Source organism: Diabrotica virgifera, chromosome 10 (genome assembly GCF_917563875.1).
Source record: "Diabrotica virgifera virgifera chromosome 10, PGI_DIABVI_V3a".
Lineage (NCBI taxonomy): Eukaryota > Metazoa > Arthropoda > Insecta > Coleoptera > Chrysomelidae > Diabrotica > Diabrotica virgifera.
The window spans coordinates 39,805,900-39,824,575 of NC_065452.1; the positions used below are offsets into that span (position 1 = coordinate 39,805,900).

Consider the following 18,676-nt stretch of genomic DNA (forward strand, 5'->3'; position numbering starts at 1 on the left):
TTTTTGTTTGGTAATAACCAACTCCATTGCTGCTCTGCTAAATTTGAGATTACGTGGAAAAAATATCTAAAATATGTAATATAAAATTCTAACATATATCTAAAATATAAAGTTTGCTTAATTCTAATTTATATGAATAAAAAAATTTTTGTTATGCTACTCAGTATTATTATTATGCAAGGTTTATTTATTTTATTTTGATAACGATTTCCGAAGTGGAAGTCAAAACGTCAAATAGCAAGAGTGGTTGATTGGTGTCAATCTGCAGTTCTTGACCCTTTCGTTGGAGAACTTTAATTCATTTCGTAATTGATTAATATCTTGAAGCGCCTTTTCATTAATAAGTTTCAGTTCTTCCATTTTCTTTCGCTATTCTTTTTGCTGGAATGCGAGAGTTACTGAAAAACAAAGAAGCCTTTATCGAAGGGTAAGCTATATTAATATCGTCTTAATATTTTATTTCTATAGCTCAGACCAAAATAAAAATATTTATGTTGATCTGAGTTTTATAGTGAAATATTCGATTTTTTACAGTCGAATCCAGGGGCAATACGTAATCGGTTTCAACAAAATGTTTATTGCATATACGTGCATTTATTGTCGGCAGATATTTCTCCGTTATTATTTCTATGATCCACTTTTTTCTCATCAGAATATCTTTGGGAAACCTGTATCCTGATGTTCTCAATAAGCACAAAGGCACAGCACAACATTGAGGCATTTTATTTTCTCAAATTAAATTCACACAGCCAAACAAATATGCAATATTTACTTAGAAATAGATTGATTTGAATAGTCGACGTAAGTTGACGTGACCTTCAACTACACAAGCGCCACCTACGTTGAGCTTTCCAGATTAGCTGCCATTACAGGCACATCCCAGAGTTTGTTGGCCACTGAGGTGCATGGATACATTATTAATTGAATTACCTCTGTAAGTTTTTTCAATCATATCGAAATTTTGTTCGTGAGTTTATTTTGCTACCCTGTATAATTGTACAAAATATTTTCAAAATATAGTAATTTATAATGGGTGTTCTGATTTTTATGTCACTTAGTAGGTGTAGTTAAATATTAACACGTAAATTTGATTCAAATGTTTGCAATAAAACAGCAAAATAACCATATTTGAAGATAAAGACAGAAGCAGTCTCGATAGATAGAAGAGTGGGACAAGGATGCATTCTTTCCCCGGTGTTATTTAATATATACTCTGAATATACTGTAACGTTACAAACGTCACATCTTTGATATTTTATTTTAAAATACTTATTTTACCTTATTTTCTTTAATATTTCATCAATAATTATCTTCTTCTAATTGGTTTACCCATTTTCCCCTTTAAAAATCGGTTGGCGCTCTCTTTTATTACCCTCTTTTATTATCTTCTATTTAATATATCTCTTTCATTTAAATCATCATACTGAACATACCTCATATATTCATACTCTCCAAATATCTGTATTTTCAATACGGAACATGCCGCTACTTCATAGTACTTGGTTGTCATTTTAAATGTCGTTTTCAATGACAGTGTCACTTCATCGACTTGACCCCCTACTCCCTGACATACACTGGAAGGGAAAAATTAATCCTTAAAAAGGCATGTAATTCGAAAAATAAATCATTTCTATTTCAACAAATCATCTTCCTCTTGGGGTAAGAATAATATATTGTAATTATATTTCTCCATCTAACAGTTTTTCTAATGTTTTTTTTTATCTAACCTTCAAATGTTCAACCATGTGTTTGATTTCTATATTTCTTTTCATCTATTAATATGCACGTTTAGTAATCAGAATTTTAACTATTCTCATCTAAATTTCATTTGATTTATTCTTGTCATCTGCTACTCTTTCTGACGATTAGAACGGCAGATGGCACACGTTGGTTTTTCTTCTTGATGATTGATATGTGTCTCTATTTTATAGTTTTTTGGAAAGAAATCACTTTTCTCCCTTTGGGAGCTTCAAGCCATCCACACCGGTGATGGAACTAAGGCTGACACAATGGGGACTTTGACATCCAGACTCCAGCATCCAACACCTTTAGCTGCAGGGGCCTAGGGCCGAAGATCCGCCCAGGCCTACGAGAAGTCTACAACAGCAGTACCATACGACATCAAGAAGATACCATCAGCTACCAAAAGCCATAAGTATAATCCAGAATTGTTAGTTTTTGGCAAGAATTTAAATACATTTGTTAATGCAAGTTACTAAGTCATTTTATTTATTATATCTTTATGAACAATAAACATGATTGGTTAAAAACTATGTTTTGTTTGCTTCCATTCCAATTTTCATAGTTCATATCTGAGGTTAGGACAAGACGAACACACACCTGAGTGACTGAGCTAAGCTAAGGGTGTAACGATGGCTATCTTGGTTAGTTGAGGTAATATTTTCGAATATTATTTCAATTAGCGGGGTAGTCCATCGCATACTCGTTTCAATACCTTCAAGCAAACGCTGGGAGGACTACAGCAAGGAATATTAGTCAACGGAGTGCGTCTGAACAACATTAGATATGCCGACGACGCAGTAGTTTTTGCAGATAGCCTAGACGGTTTGCAAAGAATAATGTCACTCATATCAGATATACGGCGAGAACATGGACTTGATATCAATACGAAAAAAACAAAGTATATTGTAATCAGTAAGCGTGAAATATTAATACACAGCTTTTGGTTAACCAACAAGCAATTGACAGGGTGAACAGCTACACATGCCTTGGAACCAACATAAACAGCCAATGGAATCACTCTCTAGTGAAATAAAACAACGCATAGGAAAAGCGAGATCAGAGTTCATAATGATGAAGTCTCTTTTCAGAAGTCACGATTTACCACTTGGTACCAAAATCTCTATCGTTAAATGCTATAGGTATATTTTCTACGTTATTATACGGAGTAGATGGCTGGACACTTTCCGAAGCTTCTTTAAGAAAACCCGAGGCCTCCGAGATGTGTTACAGACGCCTTTTAAGAATTTCGTAGGTAGATCATGTGACTAATGTTGAGGTATTATGTAGAATGGGTAAGGAATGCGAAATTATTAATACCATCAAAGAGCGCAAACTAGAATATCTTGGCCGTGTTATGAGGAATGAACAGATACCTATATGGCTTGTTGCAACTTATTGTTCAGGGCAAAGTATTTGAAAAGAGGGAACAAGAGAGAAGAAGAATATCTTGGCTTCAAAGCCTGAGAAAGTGGTTCAATACATCGACGACCCGACTATTCCGAATAGCAGCATTAGGATAGCATAGATATGCTGATCGCCAACATCCCGAACGAATATACATTGTAAGAAGAAGATAATTAATTTACAATTTTTGAATTTATTTTAGGCTATGCACAAAGCGCGACTCGCAGAAAAAGTTTACATTCTTTTTTTTTCAAATATATTCTCTAGCACAGGGCATGGGAGTTCTGATCTGCTTTTTTGTCAATTAAACAAATAATTATTCATCGAAATATCGAAGTTAATTTTGCACTCCAAAAATAAAATAACTAATTAAAACTTCCCTCCCTAAAGACCTCCCACTAGTCTAGTCGCAACATAGAGGGTCCCGTGGGAAATTCTAGCTCGTCGTGATTTGATGGTGGTACCTATTATAGGTTTTTTGGGTCGCCGAATCCAATGGAAGTTGTCTGGAAGCCCAAATGTGGTGCGTTTAATTGTTATTAACAAATTATGGTAAAATCAGGTATTTTTCAGGAATTATTAGAAGCCTTGTAAATAAATTAATAGTGTTAAGGTCTTCTCTAGTGTATTTTTGGTCGCTAAACCGAATACGACTAGTCGTGATAACAATTAAAATTGATTACTAGTACTCAAAATATGTTCTTATTTTGTTAATAACAAAATAATTGTTTATTCGCCGAAAAGCTTGAAATAATGGGCTATCTACAGCAAGTTTGTAGTCTTTTTCATAGTATTTTTATACGCTGAATCGATTGTCACTAGTCGTGATAGCTTAAACCACGTTCCGACTTTGTTATTAATAAATTATTGCAAAAATATCGGTTTATAGTACGTTCACTCACGGTTTTTGCTCTAAATTTTAAGAACCACTTGGATTGACATGAAATTTGGCATACACGTAGCTAACATGTCAAACAAAACAAGTGATATTGTACTGATGTGTGCTTTTACCCTGGGGGTGACTTTCACCCCTTTTAAGGGGCGAAAAAGGCCACCTTTAAAATAAGTCCGGAAGTGGATAAACTGATTAATTCTAAGCAACTTTTTGTCTATACAGTTTTTCACTAAGTCAATACTTTTTAAATAAATAAATAAATAAATACTTTATTTTCTTTTAGACAGACAGAGTCTGTATAGAATTTGTCAAAAGTAATACATTAAGTAAATATAACAAACAAATAAACAATTTCACTACACAAACTAACAATAAAAATACTAAAATTGAAGAAATTCTTCAACCGAATAAAAAATGTGTGTCATCAGAAATTCCTTTAAATTTAGTTTAAAGCTTGTTTTGAGTTATTTGCGAGTGAATATGTTCATTTTTCAACAAAAAAACCACGTTTTTTTGTGGTTTTATAAGCCCTTTCGAACTGATGAAACTTACAGATCATATAAATACAACATAAGTAAAGCAACTTGTGAAGCGGTAATGATTAATTTCATTTGAGATGAGATTAGGGGGTGATTTTCCCGTTTTTTTTACCAAAAAAAGGGACCACCTTTATTTTGAGCGTAACTTGCTTACTTTTGATACTAGATACTTAAAAAAAAAACAAGAATAATGTTTTTTTAAAGCTTTAAAAAAGTTGTAATGAGTTTTCCTCAAAAAGTGCTTTAGCTTTTGGTTATTTTATGTTGAAATATTCGATTTGGAATTTGACGAATATGAACCTGTTTTTCATTAGCTACAACTCCGCTGCTACTGGGTCTAAGGATATCAAACAAACATCATTTGGTTCACTTTTTATAGTATATATTTTTGCTAAGCATTTTTTGTTTTTAAAAATACTTACTTTTTGAGTTATTTGCGAAAAACCGTCTAAAAACGTGGGTTTTTTACCCACGAAAAGCGGTGAAAATCACCCCAAGGGTAAAAGCCCACATCGGCACAATATCATTTGTTTTGTTTGACATGTTAGCTACGTGTATGCCAAATTTCATTTCAATCCAAGTGGTTCTTTAAAATATAGAGCATAAACCGTGAGTAAACGTACTATAAACCGATATTTTTGCAATAATTTATTAATAACAAAGTCGGAACGTGGTTTAAGCTATCACAAATAGTGGCAATCGATTTAGCGTATAAAAATACTACGAAAAAGACTACAAACTTGCTGTAGATAGCGCATTTCGAGCTTTTCGGCGAATAAACAATTATTTTGTTATTAACAAAATAAGGACATATTTTGAGTAATCGCGACTAGTCGCATTCGATTCAGCGACCAAAAATACACCAGGGAAGACCTTAACACAATCAATTTATTTACAGGGCTTCTAATAATTCCTGAAAAATACCTAATTTTACCATAATTTGTTAATAACAATTAAACGCACCATATTTTACTTCCATTGGATTCAGCGACCCAAAAAACCTATAATACCACCATCAAATCACGGCGAGCTGGAATTTCCCACGGGACCCCCTATGTTGCAACTAGACTACACTGGCTATAATATATCATCCCGTGTAATACTGTATATGCAATTTTTTGTCAATAAAACAAATTATTTATGCAATATTGAAGTAAATTTTTGTACTCCAAATATTAAGATAACTAAGTTATCAAAAAATTGCAAAAATGATAGCGCGTTAAATTTTTGTTAATGGTAAGTGTCCTGCTATATTTATGTTAAAGTTTCCTGTTGATGCTCTTGTTTTGTAAATTGTTAATTATGGCATACAAAGTAATTAACTATATTAGAAAATCGGAAGTTTTAGCATGGTACACAAAAAATCCTCTATTTGGATACAGATGGATATAGTGCCAATACAAAATGCTGACTACACAGATTTAATTTAAGTTTTTTAAGCTTTTTCTTTTCTTAATTATCAAACAGATGTCTGAATTGCAATAGCTCATATTTACAAAACAATGACCAGATATATTATTGATAATAAGATTAGAAATAAAATTCGACCAACAAAACATAATGGAATCTATTCAAGCAGATATCGGTTATTGGACAAAACACGATAAAAGGTATAGATATACTCAAATGAATAACTTTACCATTTCACAGTTAATATTTACATGTTATATTTACACTTATACATACATACACTTTTTATAAGTACCGAATCTATCAGAAGAGAAATCAGAAATTTCAATAAACGTTAAGAAACTCTTAGGATGCAGTTACATACTTAAACTTTATTTAGAATTGAGAGGGAGAGAGATACTCACTGTCAAGTGAATATTTTGATACACTGCCAAGATAAATATTACACTAATTATTTCAGGATAAAAATTTAACAAAAGCTAAAAATAATGTTTGGAAATGAGTAGAGAAAATAGAGCTATTCTGAAGATGCTGAAATTAAAAGAAAAGCAAAATTGGCGTTTGCCACATTCCGAAATGGTGCCGAACTTGCATACTATAACAAGAAAAAGGTATATAACACATGAATACCTACTAACAGTTTGTACTCAAGGTTTGAAGACCGTACCCCTTACCAGGAAATCTGCTAAAAAACAAAGAAACGAGGTAAAGGACAATGGAGCGCATCATGCTTGGAATATCACTGACAGACAAGATTAGAAACACAGAGACAAGACGCAAAACAAAGCATAGTCACATATACATACATACAAACACATAGTCAGAAAAAATAATAACAGGTGGACACCGAGAATCTTATAATGGGTATCAAAGGGGATGACAAGAAGTATGGGAAGACCTCAAAAGAGATAGGTAGACAACATAAGAACAGTGTCAGGCAAACACTGGATTACATTGGCTTAAAATAGAGAAATGTGGAGACAATTATTGGGAGAGACCTACATCCAGGCGTAGATGGAAAATGGTTGACAAACAAGAAGATACATTTTGGTACTTCTATATATTATCATCATCATCATCAACCCGTACGCGTCCACTGCTGGACATAGGTCTCCCTCAGCTCTTTCCATCTTTCTCTGTTTTGTGCGGCTTGCATCCAGTTGCCGACAATACGCTTCAGATCGTCAGCCCATCTGGTTGGTGGTCGTCCTCTGCTCCGTAGTGCTTCTTCTCGTGGCCTCCACTCGACAATACGTTTTGTCCATCGGTTGTCTGACAATCTGGCGACGTGTCCTGCCCAATTCCACTTGAGCGACGCGATTCTTTCGACTTCGTCCGCTGTTTTTGTTCTACGACGTATTTCTTCGTTTGGGATTCGGTCCCTCAGGAAGACACCCAATATCTGGCGCTCCCTAGCCCTCTGAGTTATGCGAATCTTGTTCACTACCTTGTTTGTGAATGTTAATGTTTCCGCTCCATAAGTGAGTACAGGCAATACACACTGGTCAAAGATTTTCCTTTTCAGGCATATGGGTAAGTCCGATTTAAATACATAGCTCAGTTTACCAAACGCTGCCCAGGCTAATCCTATGCGACGTGGGAGCTCGCAAGTCTGGTTATCACTTCCCAACCGAATTTCATGTCCCAAGTACTTATAAGATGCAGTCTGCTCAATATCCCTTCCATCAACAACAATATTACGATTTAACACCAGATTAGTCATTATTTGCGTCTTGTTGATGTTAATCTCTAGTCCGACCTCTAAGAAGCGTGATATAACTTGTTCAACATTATTATTGCATCATCCATACGATCGGGTATAAGGACGATATCATCTGCGAATCTCAAATGACTGAGCTTCTCTCCATTTATGTTGATACCATATTCGTTCACATCTGCCGCCTTAAAACTGTGTTCTAAAAGGGTTGTGAACAGCTTTAGTGTGATGGTGTCTCCTTGCCGTACTCTTCGCTGTATACAGAATTTATTTGTTTGTTGATCAGATAGTCTTACGCTAGCCGTTGCGTTGTGGTAGATATATTTTATCATGTTAGTGTAGCGATGGTCTATTCGGCATTCTGTCAATGCTTTTAACATTTTCTGCTGGTTTATGGTATCGAACGCTTTCTCGTAGTCCACGAATATCAGTACCAATGATTTGTTGTATTCCGCAGACTTCTCGATCAAGTTTTTTATTACCAGTAAGTGGTCGTTAGTGCTATATCCGGATCTGAAGCCAGCTTGTTCTCTAGGCTGATAGAAGTCTAACTTAGCCTCCAGTCTTTTTTTGATAATTTTTGTGAAAAGTTTATATATGTGTGATAGCAGACTGATAGGACGGTAGTTTTTTAGATCTGTTATGTCACCTTTCTTGTGCAATAAAACAATGACTGCATTGTTCCATTGAGAAGGCGTTTTTCCTTGGTAAATGCATTCGGTGAAAAGTTTGGCTAAAACCTGGATAATTTTATTTCCACCTTGTTTGATTGCCTCAATCACTACTCCGTCATCGCCAGGGGATTTATTATTTTTCATTTCTGAAAGTGTGTTTTTAACTTCGTATGGTGGTACTTCTGGCATTAATTCTGATCCCTGGTTTGTGATTTTGGACAGGAGCTGATCTTGCCTTGCGTTGGTGCTCTCATACATTTCGCGATAAAACGATTCGACAACCTTAAGGATTTCGGCTCTATCCGTAGCAATGCTGTTGTCTTTGTTTCTTATTCTGTACATATTTTTATTGCCAAAGTTTTTCGTATTTCGCCGCAAAACTTTTAAACTTGTGTTTTCTTGAATTATTTGAGTTATTTCTCTTGTATTGTTTTCTCTTATGTCTTTTGGGATTGACCGGTGGATATCTTTATTTAATTTCTTCAGTGTTGTGTAGTTGGAGTCGTATTTTTTCGTCAGTTGTCTTCTTTTACTTATTAACTCTTTGGTATTTTGGCTTAATTTTTCTTTATGTGTCACGAACGTCGGGCAGCACTCCCTTTCGGTTTCTTTTAGTGCCTTCGTTATGAGATTATTTGCTAGTTCGATGTCTTCTATTTCGTTTTCTAAGTCTTGTATACGTCTGGTTAGTATATCTTCATAAAGGTCGTTGTTTTCTGTGGGAATCCATTTCTTCTTTCGTGATTTGAAGATCATCTTTGTTCTTTCCAAGTTGACATTTAATTGTATCCTTGCTCGGATTAATCTGTGGTCGCTTCCTATCGAAAATTTGTTAAGTACTTCAATATCTTTAATTATTTCTTTTCTGTTCGTTATGATAAAATCTATCTCATTTTTGACACTGCCATCTGGGCTTATCCATGTCCATTTACGTTGAGACTTTTTATCGAAAAAAGAGTTCATCACGGATAAATTTTCCTGGTGTAAGAAGTTAAGCAGTTTTTGCCCTCGTTCATTTCTTTCGCCGTACCCATACTTGCCCATTGCTACTTCTGCATCATCTTGTTTAAAGCCCATTTTCGCATTAAAGTCGCCCATAACTATTGTGTAGTATGCTGGTGTAGTATGTAATGCTGTTTGTAGGTCGTTATAAAATTTTTCAGTTTCTTCATCTGAGTGACTAGTCGTTGGAGCATATCTCTGGATTATCTTAAGGTTATATCTTGCATTTAGTTTGAAGATGAGGTACACAATCCTGGGACTTATACTGTTAATTTTAGTTATATTTTGGGCGTGCTTTCTATGTATAATGAATCCTACTCCACCATTTGAAGTGTCTTCTTCTCCTCTAAACTGAAATAAGTGTCCCGATTTTAGGGTAATTTTCTATATATTATAGTTCCCACTAAATAAAATGTAAACTTTGCCGTTGCTCATTGCTGATAAGTATTTATGAGACGTAAGATACTTGAGAATATTTGGATGAGATGCATTTATTGCATTTATTAAAATAAATCTCTAAAGAGAATAGATAAATGACCATCTCTGCATGTGTTTATCTCAATGCAGGCTAAAGTAACTTTATAGTAAACGTAGCATTGGTAGATCCATCAAAATTAACAGGCTGCGGTGGCTAGGCCACTTAGAGAGAATGAACAAGATTAAGGAATATAATTAACATTGTTAATAGTCTCATGGATGTTCTAACAAAAGCCCAAATGGATGATAAAGACAGACGTATAATAGAAAATTTATACTAGAACCAATCAGCCACAATAAGAACGAATCTTGGAGGTGAACCAACGGAAGCGATCCAGATTCTACGAGGCGTTAGACAAGGTTGTATACTTTCACCTATATTATTTAACCTATGTTCAGAGTAAATATTTAGTGAAGACTTGGAAAATTGCGAACATGGAATACTTCTAAATTGAAAACGCTTAAACAACATCCGCTATGCAGACGACACCGTTATTTTCGCAGACAGTTTGAACAATTTACAGCAACTAATAAACACAGTAAATGAAGTAAGTAAAAGATTTGGAGTTCAAGTAAATATATCAAAAACTAAATTTATGATCACCAGCAAAAATAAAATTAGAGACGCCCAACTACTTATCAATAATAGACCAGTCGAATGAGTAAAACAGCATAACTATCTTGGAACAATAGTAAACGAACAATGGGATCACTCACAAGAAATAAAATGTAGAATAGAGAAGGCTAGGAGTGCATTCAATAACATGGCTAAACTCTTTAAAAGCCACAACCTTAATCTGGAGATAAAAATAAGGCTCCTACGATATTATATCTTCTCAATATTGTATTACGGAGTTGAATCCTGGACACTCACTAAAGCAATGGAGAAAAAACTTGAAGCCTTCGAGATGTGGCTCTACAGGCGAATCCTAAGGATATCATGGACGGACAAGATAACCAACGAGACCGTATTACGAAGAGTGGGCAAAGAAAGATAGGTGATGTATACCATTAAAAGGAGAAAGTTAGAATATCTCGGACACATAATGAGAAACGGAAATAAATACAGATTACTGAAGGTAATCCTTCAAGGTAAAGTATTCGGAAAGCGGGGAATTGGGAGAAGAAGAATATAATGGTTAAAGAACCTGAGCAAATGGTTCTCCACAACAACAACTAAACGATTTAAAGCTTCAGTTAATAAAATAATTATAGCCAGAATGATCGCCAATATTCGAAACGAATAGGCACTAAAAGAAGAAGAATAGTCTCATAATTAGTGAGTCATTAAGTTCATTATCCTCTCTAAATAAACTTTTTACTAAACACCATATCCTAAAAGGCTTTGCTCACTACGGAGAGCAATGGATTGTATCCTCGCTCCGACCCTTGCTCCCTGGTATGTATTTATATTCGTGAATTCTCGCATTTAAAATAAATACATTATTTTAAATACGAGAATTCACGAATATAACGAATATAAATACCAGGGAGCAAGGGTCGGTCCAAAGAATGGAAAGGGTATTTCAGGGACCTTCTAAACATCATATAGAAAGAACAGCACAAAGAAGAGATCTATATAACAGCAGACATGAGAATGAACAGCAAACATGAAATAAGCTGAAAAATCACAAAGCGCCGGGTACGGACGAAATACCAGCAGAATTTCTGAAATATGGTGGAGAAACACTACATCGCCAAGTCCACGAATTAATAACATAGATGTGGTTAGAAGAAAGGATACCAGCAAGATGGAAGGAAAACATCATAGTGCCCATCCACAAAAAAGTGGACAAAACAAAATGCGCGAATTACAGAGGAATTTCACTCTTAAACACGGCATATAAAAACCTCTCAAACATCATTCTTAGTAGACTAACCCCTTATGCTGAAAATGTCCTAGGAGAATATCAAGCCGGTTTTAGGGCAAACAGATCCACAAAAGATCAACTATTCACGCTGAGACAGCTTCTAGAATAGGAATGGGAGTATAACAGACCCATACACAATCTCTTCATAGACTTTCGACAGGCATATGACAGCGTAGAAAGAAGCCAAGTATGGAATGCCATGGCGGAGTTCTCAATACCAAAGAAACTCATTCGGATGATTAAAGTCTGTATGTAGGGAGGAATATCAAAAGTACGTGTAAATAATAAACTGTCTGACAGCTTCGAAATCAACAGTGGAGTTAAACAGAGTGATGCGTTATCTCCACTACTTTTTAACCTTGTATTAGAGAAAGCCATGAGGTCGGCCGAAATAAAAACCGAACTGCTATCGGTTCAAGGTCCCAAGTTATTACTAGCATACGCAGATGACATTCATCTCGTTGGAGACTCCATCCTATCCACAAAAGCCATTTTCAACAAGGTGGAAGGAGCAACAAGCAAAGTAGGGCTGAGGATTAATGAAGAGAAGACGAAATATATGTGTATAAATAGAACGACACGAAGAGACAGGATAGGACATAATGTGACGGTCAACACCTTCAATTTCGAAAGAGTACAACGTTTTAATTATCTGGGGGCCGTAATCACAGCTGACAACGATGTTACTGAAGAAATAAAAGTCAGAATCCAATCAGCAAATCGCTGTCTATTCGCACTGGATAAGCTTATAAAATCAAAAAATCTTACAAGAAGTTCCAAGATCAAAATCTATAAATCCATCGTCAGACCTGTACTAACATATGGTTGCGAAACGTGGACCATGACCAAATCAAACGAAGAAAAGATCAGACGTTTTGAACGAAAAATACTTAGAAAAATGTTCGGACCTCACCACGATATTAACACAAACCAGTAGGTATAGGATCAGAACCAACTTCGAATTAAAAGAACTCTACAATGATACCGATATTGTCCAAGAAATTAAATCACAGCGACTAAGATGGGCAGGCCACGTTCACAGACTTCATAACGAGAGACTTGTAAGACTAGTATGGTAAGACCACTCGGACGTCCCAGAATGCGATGGAGAGATAACATCCAAGCAAATCTCCGAAAAATGAACATCCCATTTGACCCTAGGTTGATGGAAGACCGAACAAATTGGAAGAAAGTTGTACGGTCAGCCAGGACCCACCCAGGGTCGTAGCGCTACGTGATGATGATTATGAAGGGTTGGAGCGAGGATACAATCCATTGCTCTCCGTAGTGAGCACAAATTAAGTTTATTTAGGTCGCAACTCATTAAATGCCAAACCAATCATCGAACTGTTCAGTTTTTTGGACCCCTCCACATTGTGGAGTACAAGGCAATGAAAGAGCTGACAACGTTTCGAAACAAGAAATTGCGAAACCAATTTCATCGTCCATATCTATTTATTACCACCTACGGAACTTATGAACAAATGGCAGGAAAAATGGGACGTCTCTAATTCTAAACTTAGATCCATAAACAAACTGTTCTACCGTGGAAGCTACCTATGAAAAGAAGAGATCAAGTTATCATCTCCAGACTTTGATTAGGGCACACCAAGATCACACATGATTTCCTACTGCAGAAGCAACCCAAACCTTTGTGTTACGCGTGTGATATTGATCTAAAAGCGCATCACATATTAGTGGAGTGCCCGTTGTACGCATGGGAAAGACAACGTGTACAGTTACCTACAACAAAAAAAATTCATTCTAAGTGAACATTGTGACCATAATCGTGCCATCCTTTTTTTGGTTTCCTCAGGACTAATTAACAAAATCTAATTGTATTCTCTGTTTTTCGTATTTATGCTATCTGAATATTATTATATTACATATAATTTCTATGCATCTGAATTTTTTTTACTGGAGTTTTAAATTTTAACGTTGATTTTAACGTTAATTTTTTGATAATACAGCATAATGCCTGTCATTGAAATTACACGTTTTCTGTTTTTAACGTTTCGAATTTTAACCGGAAATCCTTTTCAAAAATAAAATTTATATCATAAAAGAATTAATAAAAACTGTAAAATATGTTACAGGTTGTATTTATGTATAATATATATAATTTAAAGGTTATATAAAACTGTCTACAGTTTTTTTTTTGGAAAATGATTTTCAAACTAGAAGCTGAAACAGCAAAAACAGGGTTATTCTGACTTATTCCCAAAAAAGAAATATATTTTGCAAATTTGTTCGGTCTATAATATTATCTAATCTCAGTAAATTTGGTATATATGTGATATTTAAACTAAAACGCATTGTATCGATATGTGTTACATCTAAAGGATTTAAAATAAAAGTTACCCCTTAATAAAATTACTAACTAAAAATATGAATGAATCAAACAAACTTCTTCAATATTATTATCAAAAGTCCACAATCTGTCTTCCTCTTTTTTTATGTGATTTACGACATAGGTTCGGTTTCTTTTGTTACTTTTTTTAATAGAATAAAAGTTGCCTGACATCTTTCAATCTAAATGCTGTATTTTTTGTCACCTCTTCCCTTGTACTTAAACCCATATTTAGGTTTACTTGAACATGATAATGTGACAAATGCAATACCGTTGTTCTTTTTGTTTGTGTTGTTTCACCAATGACAAATTTTTCAAAAAGTTTAAGGATAGTGGTAACATACGGTATTTTCTTCCGTTGGAGCAGTCAATAATATCTATTAATTTGTCTCCATAAAACCGTCGGTAATTTTTCTATTAATTTTCAGTTTTAGTGGTTTCTGGCGTTATCGAAAAAAATGACAGCATAATTTGGTAGAAAACTCAATACCTGAGGAAAATAATCGTTAAAAACATCACAGTTCATGCCCTCATAGTAACCTTTAGTTCTCAAATATTTCCTTGGTCAGCAAACAATTTTTCTGTATCGTTCAATATGGGTTTTTATTATGAATTTTAGAGCGAAAATTGATTTTTTCGAAAACTTCTAGCGAAAACTAGGAGAAATTTAATCTTTAATTGTGTTTATTATTTGGTCCAATGTTGTATTGTCCATGTTTCAAGAGAACGAATGAACTTGTCTTATTATATTTTTTTCCTTCATTACCTACCCTTATTATCAGTTTAAAATATAATCCATTTTAATTTGAAATAAGGTATCCTAATGACGATCTTAATGGTTCTCTTTAAATACTTGGCAATTATTCATAGAGAGACATTGTCTGACAAGTAATTTTTCTTTATTATAATCGGTTTTAAACAGGAAATGGATTATTGTTGATAATTAATTAGTAAAATAAGCCCAGAAAAAGTTTCAAATTAAAAATATGAGCATTACAAACGATATAAATAGTTTTCTATTTCATTGGGTCTTTTTAAAAGTATGTATATTTATGTACCTACATAATTTAATGCATAACTGGAATTTAAAAAATTGTTTAATTTACATCTGCACTACAGTCATATGACAAATCAGCTGTTTAAAGATTTGTATTTTGTAATGAGCTGTCAATTTCAACCAAGTAGGTAGACTATAAGAAAAATATGGTTTATCGAAATTTTTAGAAAAGCATCGATTTTGGTGGCTGAAGTTTCTAATGTCAGAAATATACTTCATTGAAGGAAGACAGTTGTTAAAAGTTAAGAGAATTTTACGATTAGAGAGGTTGAAAATAATGTCAAAATCAGATGTTTCTAGCCCGAAAGCATTACTCTTGGAATGTTGGAGCAAGGGAAAGATATACTTATGTTACGATATATTATTAAGACAATTTAAAAAATATTTTGCGTCATTATACAGGGTGTCCCGAAAATATTGGTCATAAATTATACCACAGATTCTGGGGTCAAAAATAGGTTGATTGAACCTCACTTCCCTATATACAATAGTGCACACAAAAAAAGTTACAGCCCTTTGAAGTTACAAAATGATAATCGATTTTTTTCATATATCGAAAACTCTTAGAGATTTTTTATTGAAAATGGACATGCGGCATTCTTATGGCACCAACATCTTAAATAAAATTAAAGTGAAATTTGCGCACCCCATAAAAATTTTATGGGGGTTTTGTTCCCTTAACCCCCCCCCCCCCCAACCTCTTGTGTACGTTCCAATTAAATTATTATTGTGGCACCATTAGTGAAACACAATGTTTTTAAAACTTTTTTGCCTCCTAGTACTTTTTCGATAAGCCACTGTTTATCGAGATATTTTGAATATTTGTCAAATCCACCACATATTTGTATATGGTTAAGTACGATTATAGAGACCTATTAATAATCTGAAAATTTATTTATAATTTACATTTTTAGGTATACTTTGAAAAAGAAGCCACATCTCGATAAAAGGTGACTTATCAAAAAAATACTAAGAGGCAAAAAAGTTTTAAAAACACTGTGTTTAACTAATGGTACCAAAAAAATAGTTTAATTGGAACGTACACAAACATTTGGGGGGTTTAAAGGACCAAAATCCCCATAAAAATTTTATGTAAATATATTAAAAAATCAGCCGCATCTCGATAAAAACTGGCTTATCGAAAAAATACTAAGAGGCAAAAAAGTTTTAAAAACGTTGTGATTAACTAATGGTACCACAATAATGAATGAATTGGAACGTACACAAAAGTTTGGGGGGGTTTAAGGGAACAAAACCCCCATAAAATTTTTATGGGGTGGACAAATTTCACTGTAATTTTGTTTTAATATGTTCCTGCCATAAGAATGATACATGTCTATTTTCAAAAAAAAATAATTTTCGATATATTGAAAAAAATCGATTTTCATTTTGTAACTTCAAAGGGCTGTAACCTTTTTATGAGCACATTTGTACTAAAGTAAAATAGGTTCAATCGAACTATTTTTGACCCCAGAATGTGTGGTATAATTTATGACCAATCTTTTCGGGACACCCTGTATAATCACTAATATTATAGTCGATTCGCTAATCGGAGACACAACTGTCTACACTACAATCACAATAAAAATGCACTAAAAATAAATAAGCATGGGGAGCGCTCCTCGAACATTTAACGTGTCTTGGTTTGTTTATTTCTATATAGTGCATTTTTATTGTGATTGTAGTGTAGACAGTTGTGTCTCAGATTAGCGAATTGACTATAACTTAAAGTTAATAATATTACCTAAGTAATAAAAAAACTTTTAGACTTGACCGACCAAGGTAATTTTAGGAACGCTAAGAAAATTAGGAAATTGTTTATTACTTGACAGTTAAATAAATAGAACATAAAAAAGATCTGGTTTTGCACATTGGAAAAGAAATTTTATATAGTTTGAACTAACATTTCCTGCTAACAGTGGGAAATGTATATATTATAACCAATTGAATTGAATGATTTTAATATCATTTTGGTATTTTTGAAGTGTCTTTCTGAAGTAACTTCATTTAAGGAATTTTCTGAAGTTTCATAAACGAAGAAATTTAGAACAATACTTACTACAATAATGATTACATACAATATTTTGTCTATAGAGAAGTTGTGATTTTGTACATCATTTACTATTTACAATAGTTTTTGGATCAAAAATGATTATTAAAACATAAAAAATTAAGCAAACTTGATATTTACAGAAAAAGCTAATCAAATGGAAACAACCTGTATATTATTTTATACTAACTTTACCTTAAAAAAAATTAAAAACTAAGAATTTCCACCAAATACTTGGTCAACTAAATTTCAAAAAACATTGTAAATTGTTTTGGCAATTGTCGTATGTTTTGTAAATAAAACAGAAACATATAAATATTGGGCAGTGGCTCTAATGTAATTACACTATTGTCTTGCTTTGAAGTGAGTAGAGAATGTTGTTTATGTACCTGTGTAGCAATGTCAGATAGGGGTGCCCCCTTGGTGTTAGCAGCAACCCAAGCCTCAGCAAAAGTTTCCATAGCACTTTGAAAGTCCATTGTCTTAAACGTAAAAACTGAATAGAAACCAACACGAGCGTTTTTACTTCATGTCTGATGTCAAAAAACGAAAATTCATTACCAGTTCCAAGAAATCGTCAACAACGTGACCGGCCTGCCGAGCAGTGGTTCGACACGATGTTTCACCGCGAAAGTTTGAGCGCGACTAGTCGACACATGCATGAATGGAATACGTAGCGTAGCGCGTAGCACTTCCACTCGCTAGCGCTGGCTACTTTCGCACCACCCCTAACATGCGCTTAACTATCAAGACGTTTCGGGTTTTTAAAAAACGATCAAACTCAAGGCTTTTTCTTAATGAACACGGCCGGCCCACTAACCAACCAGATTTGCTTGGCTCAATCTTCATCGGTAATATTTTTCGATCAACAAAATCTTATATTTTTGGGGTGGGATGGCGCCGCGGGTGTCGCAGGGTAATTAGCCCTTCGGTGGTTTATCTACACAGGATCATTTTCTCCTGGATTTTTTTACCCTGCTGTGCAACTATTCTTACAGGTACATACAATGGTACCTGTTACACTTTCATAATATAAGTTATTTAAAATCAAAAACAACAATAAAGTTAACTTCATTTTATGATTGTGCTATACTTTTTTCTTTCTCTTCCGTGTAAGATTTTTGTTCCATAAAGTATTTTCGCTAATCATTACCGTATTGACCTATAGAATGAGGGGTTCGTTATTGAAATAAAATTTAATAAAGAATATTTTGTGACCATAGAAAACAAATTAAAAATCACAAAAGAAGATATAAATATATGCATGTAAGGACTGCAAGACAAGAATTAGTAAAACTTTGAGCCAACAAAGTGAAGAGAATAAAAAACGACACCAAACTGTCAGAAAAAAACCCAAAAAAAAATAAGTTATGGATGTTAAAAAATGAGAAAGAAGGTATATTCAGGGAAAAATAGTAGAAAAAATGTGTTATAACATGAGAGGAAATCTTCATTTAATTTGGAGAATGATGACGAGTATCGTTAAA

At 34.0% G+C, this 18,676-nt stretch overlaps 1 protein-coding gene and 1 long non-coding RNA gene across 2 annotated transcripts in view; one reads left to right on the top strand and one right to left on the bottom strand.

Annotated features, from left to right (window-relative positions):
- LOC126878641 (homeobox protein dve-1) overlaps window positions 1–17,837 on the bottom strand; it is a 488,254-nt gene extending 470,417 nt beyond the window's left edge. Inside the window, exon 1 of the mRNA XM_050641470.1 lies at window positions 17,579–17,837. Within this exon, the coding sequence (XP_050497427.1) occupies window positions 17,579–17,668 (90 nt within the window). The 5' untranslated portion in view covers window positions 17,669–17,837. The remainder of the gene's footprint in view (window positions 1–17,578) is intronic.
- Window positions 1,311–2,211, top strand: LOC126878644 (uncharacterized). Its single transcript, XR_007695719.1, has 2 exons — window positions 1,311–1,659; window positions 1,932–2,211. It is a non-coding gene; the product is annotated as an uncharacterized LOC126878644 (long non-coding RNA).
- Window positions 17,838–18,676: the final 839 nt, after the last annotated feature.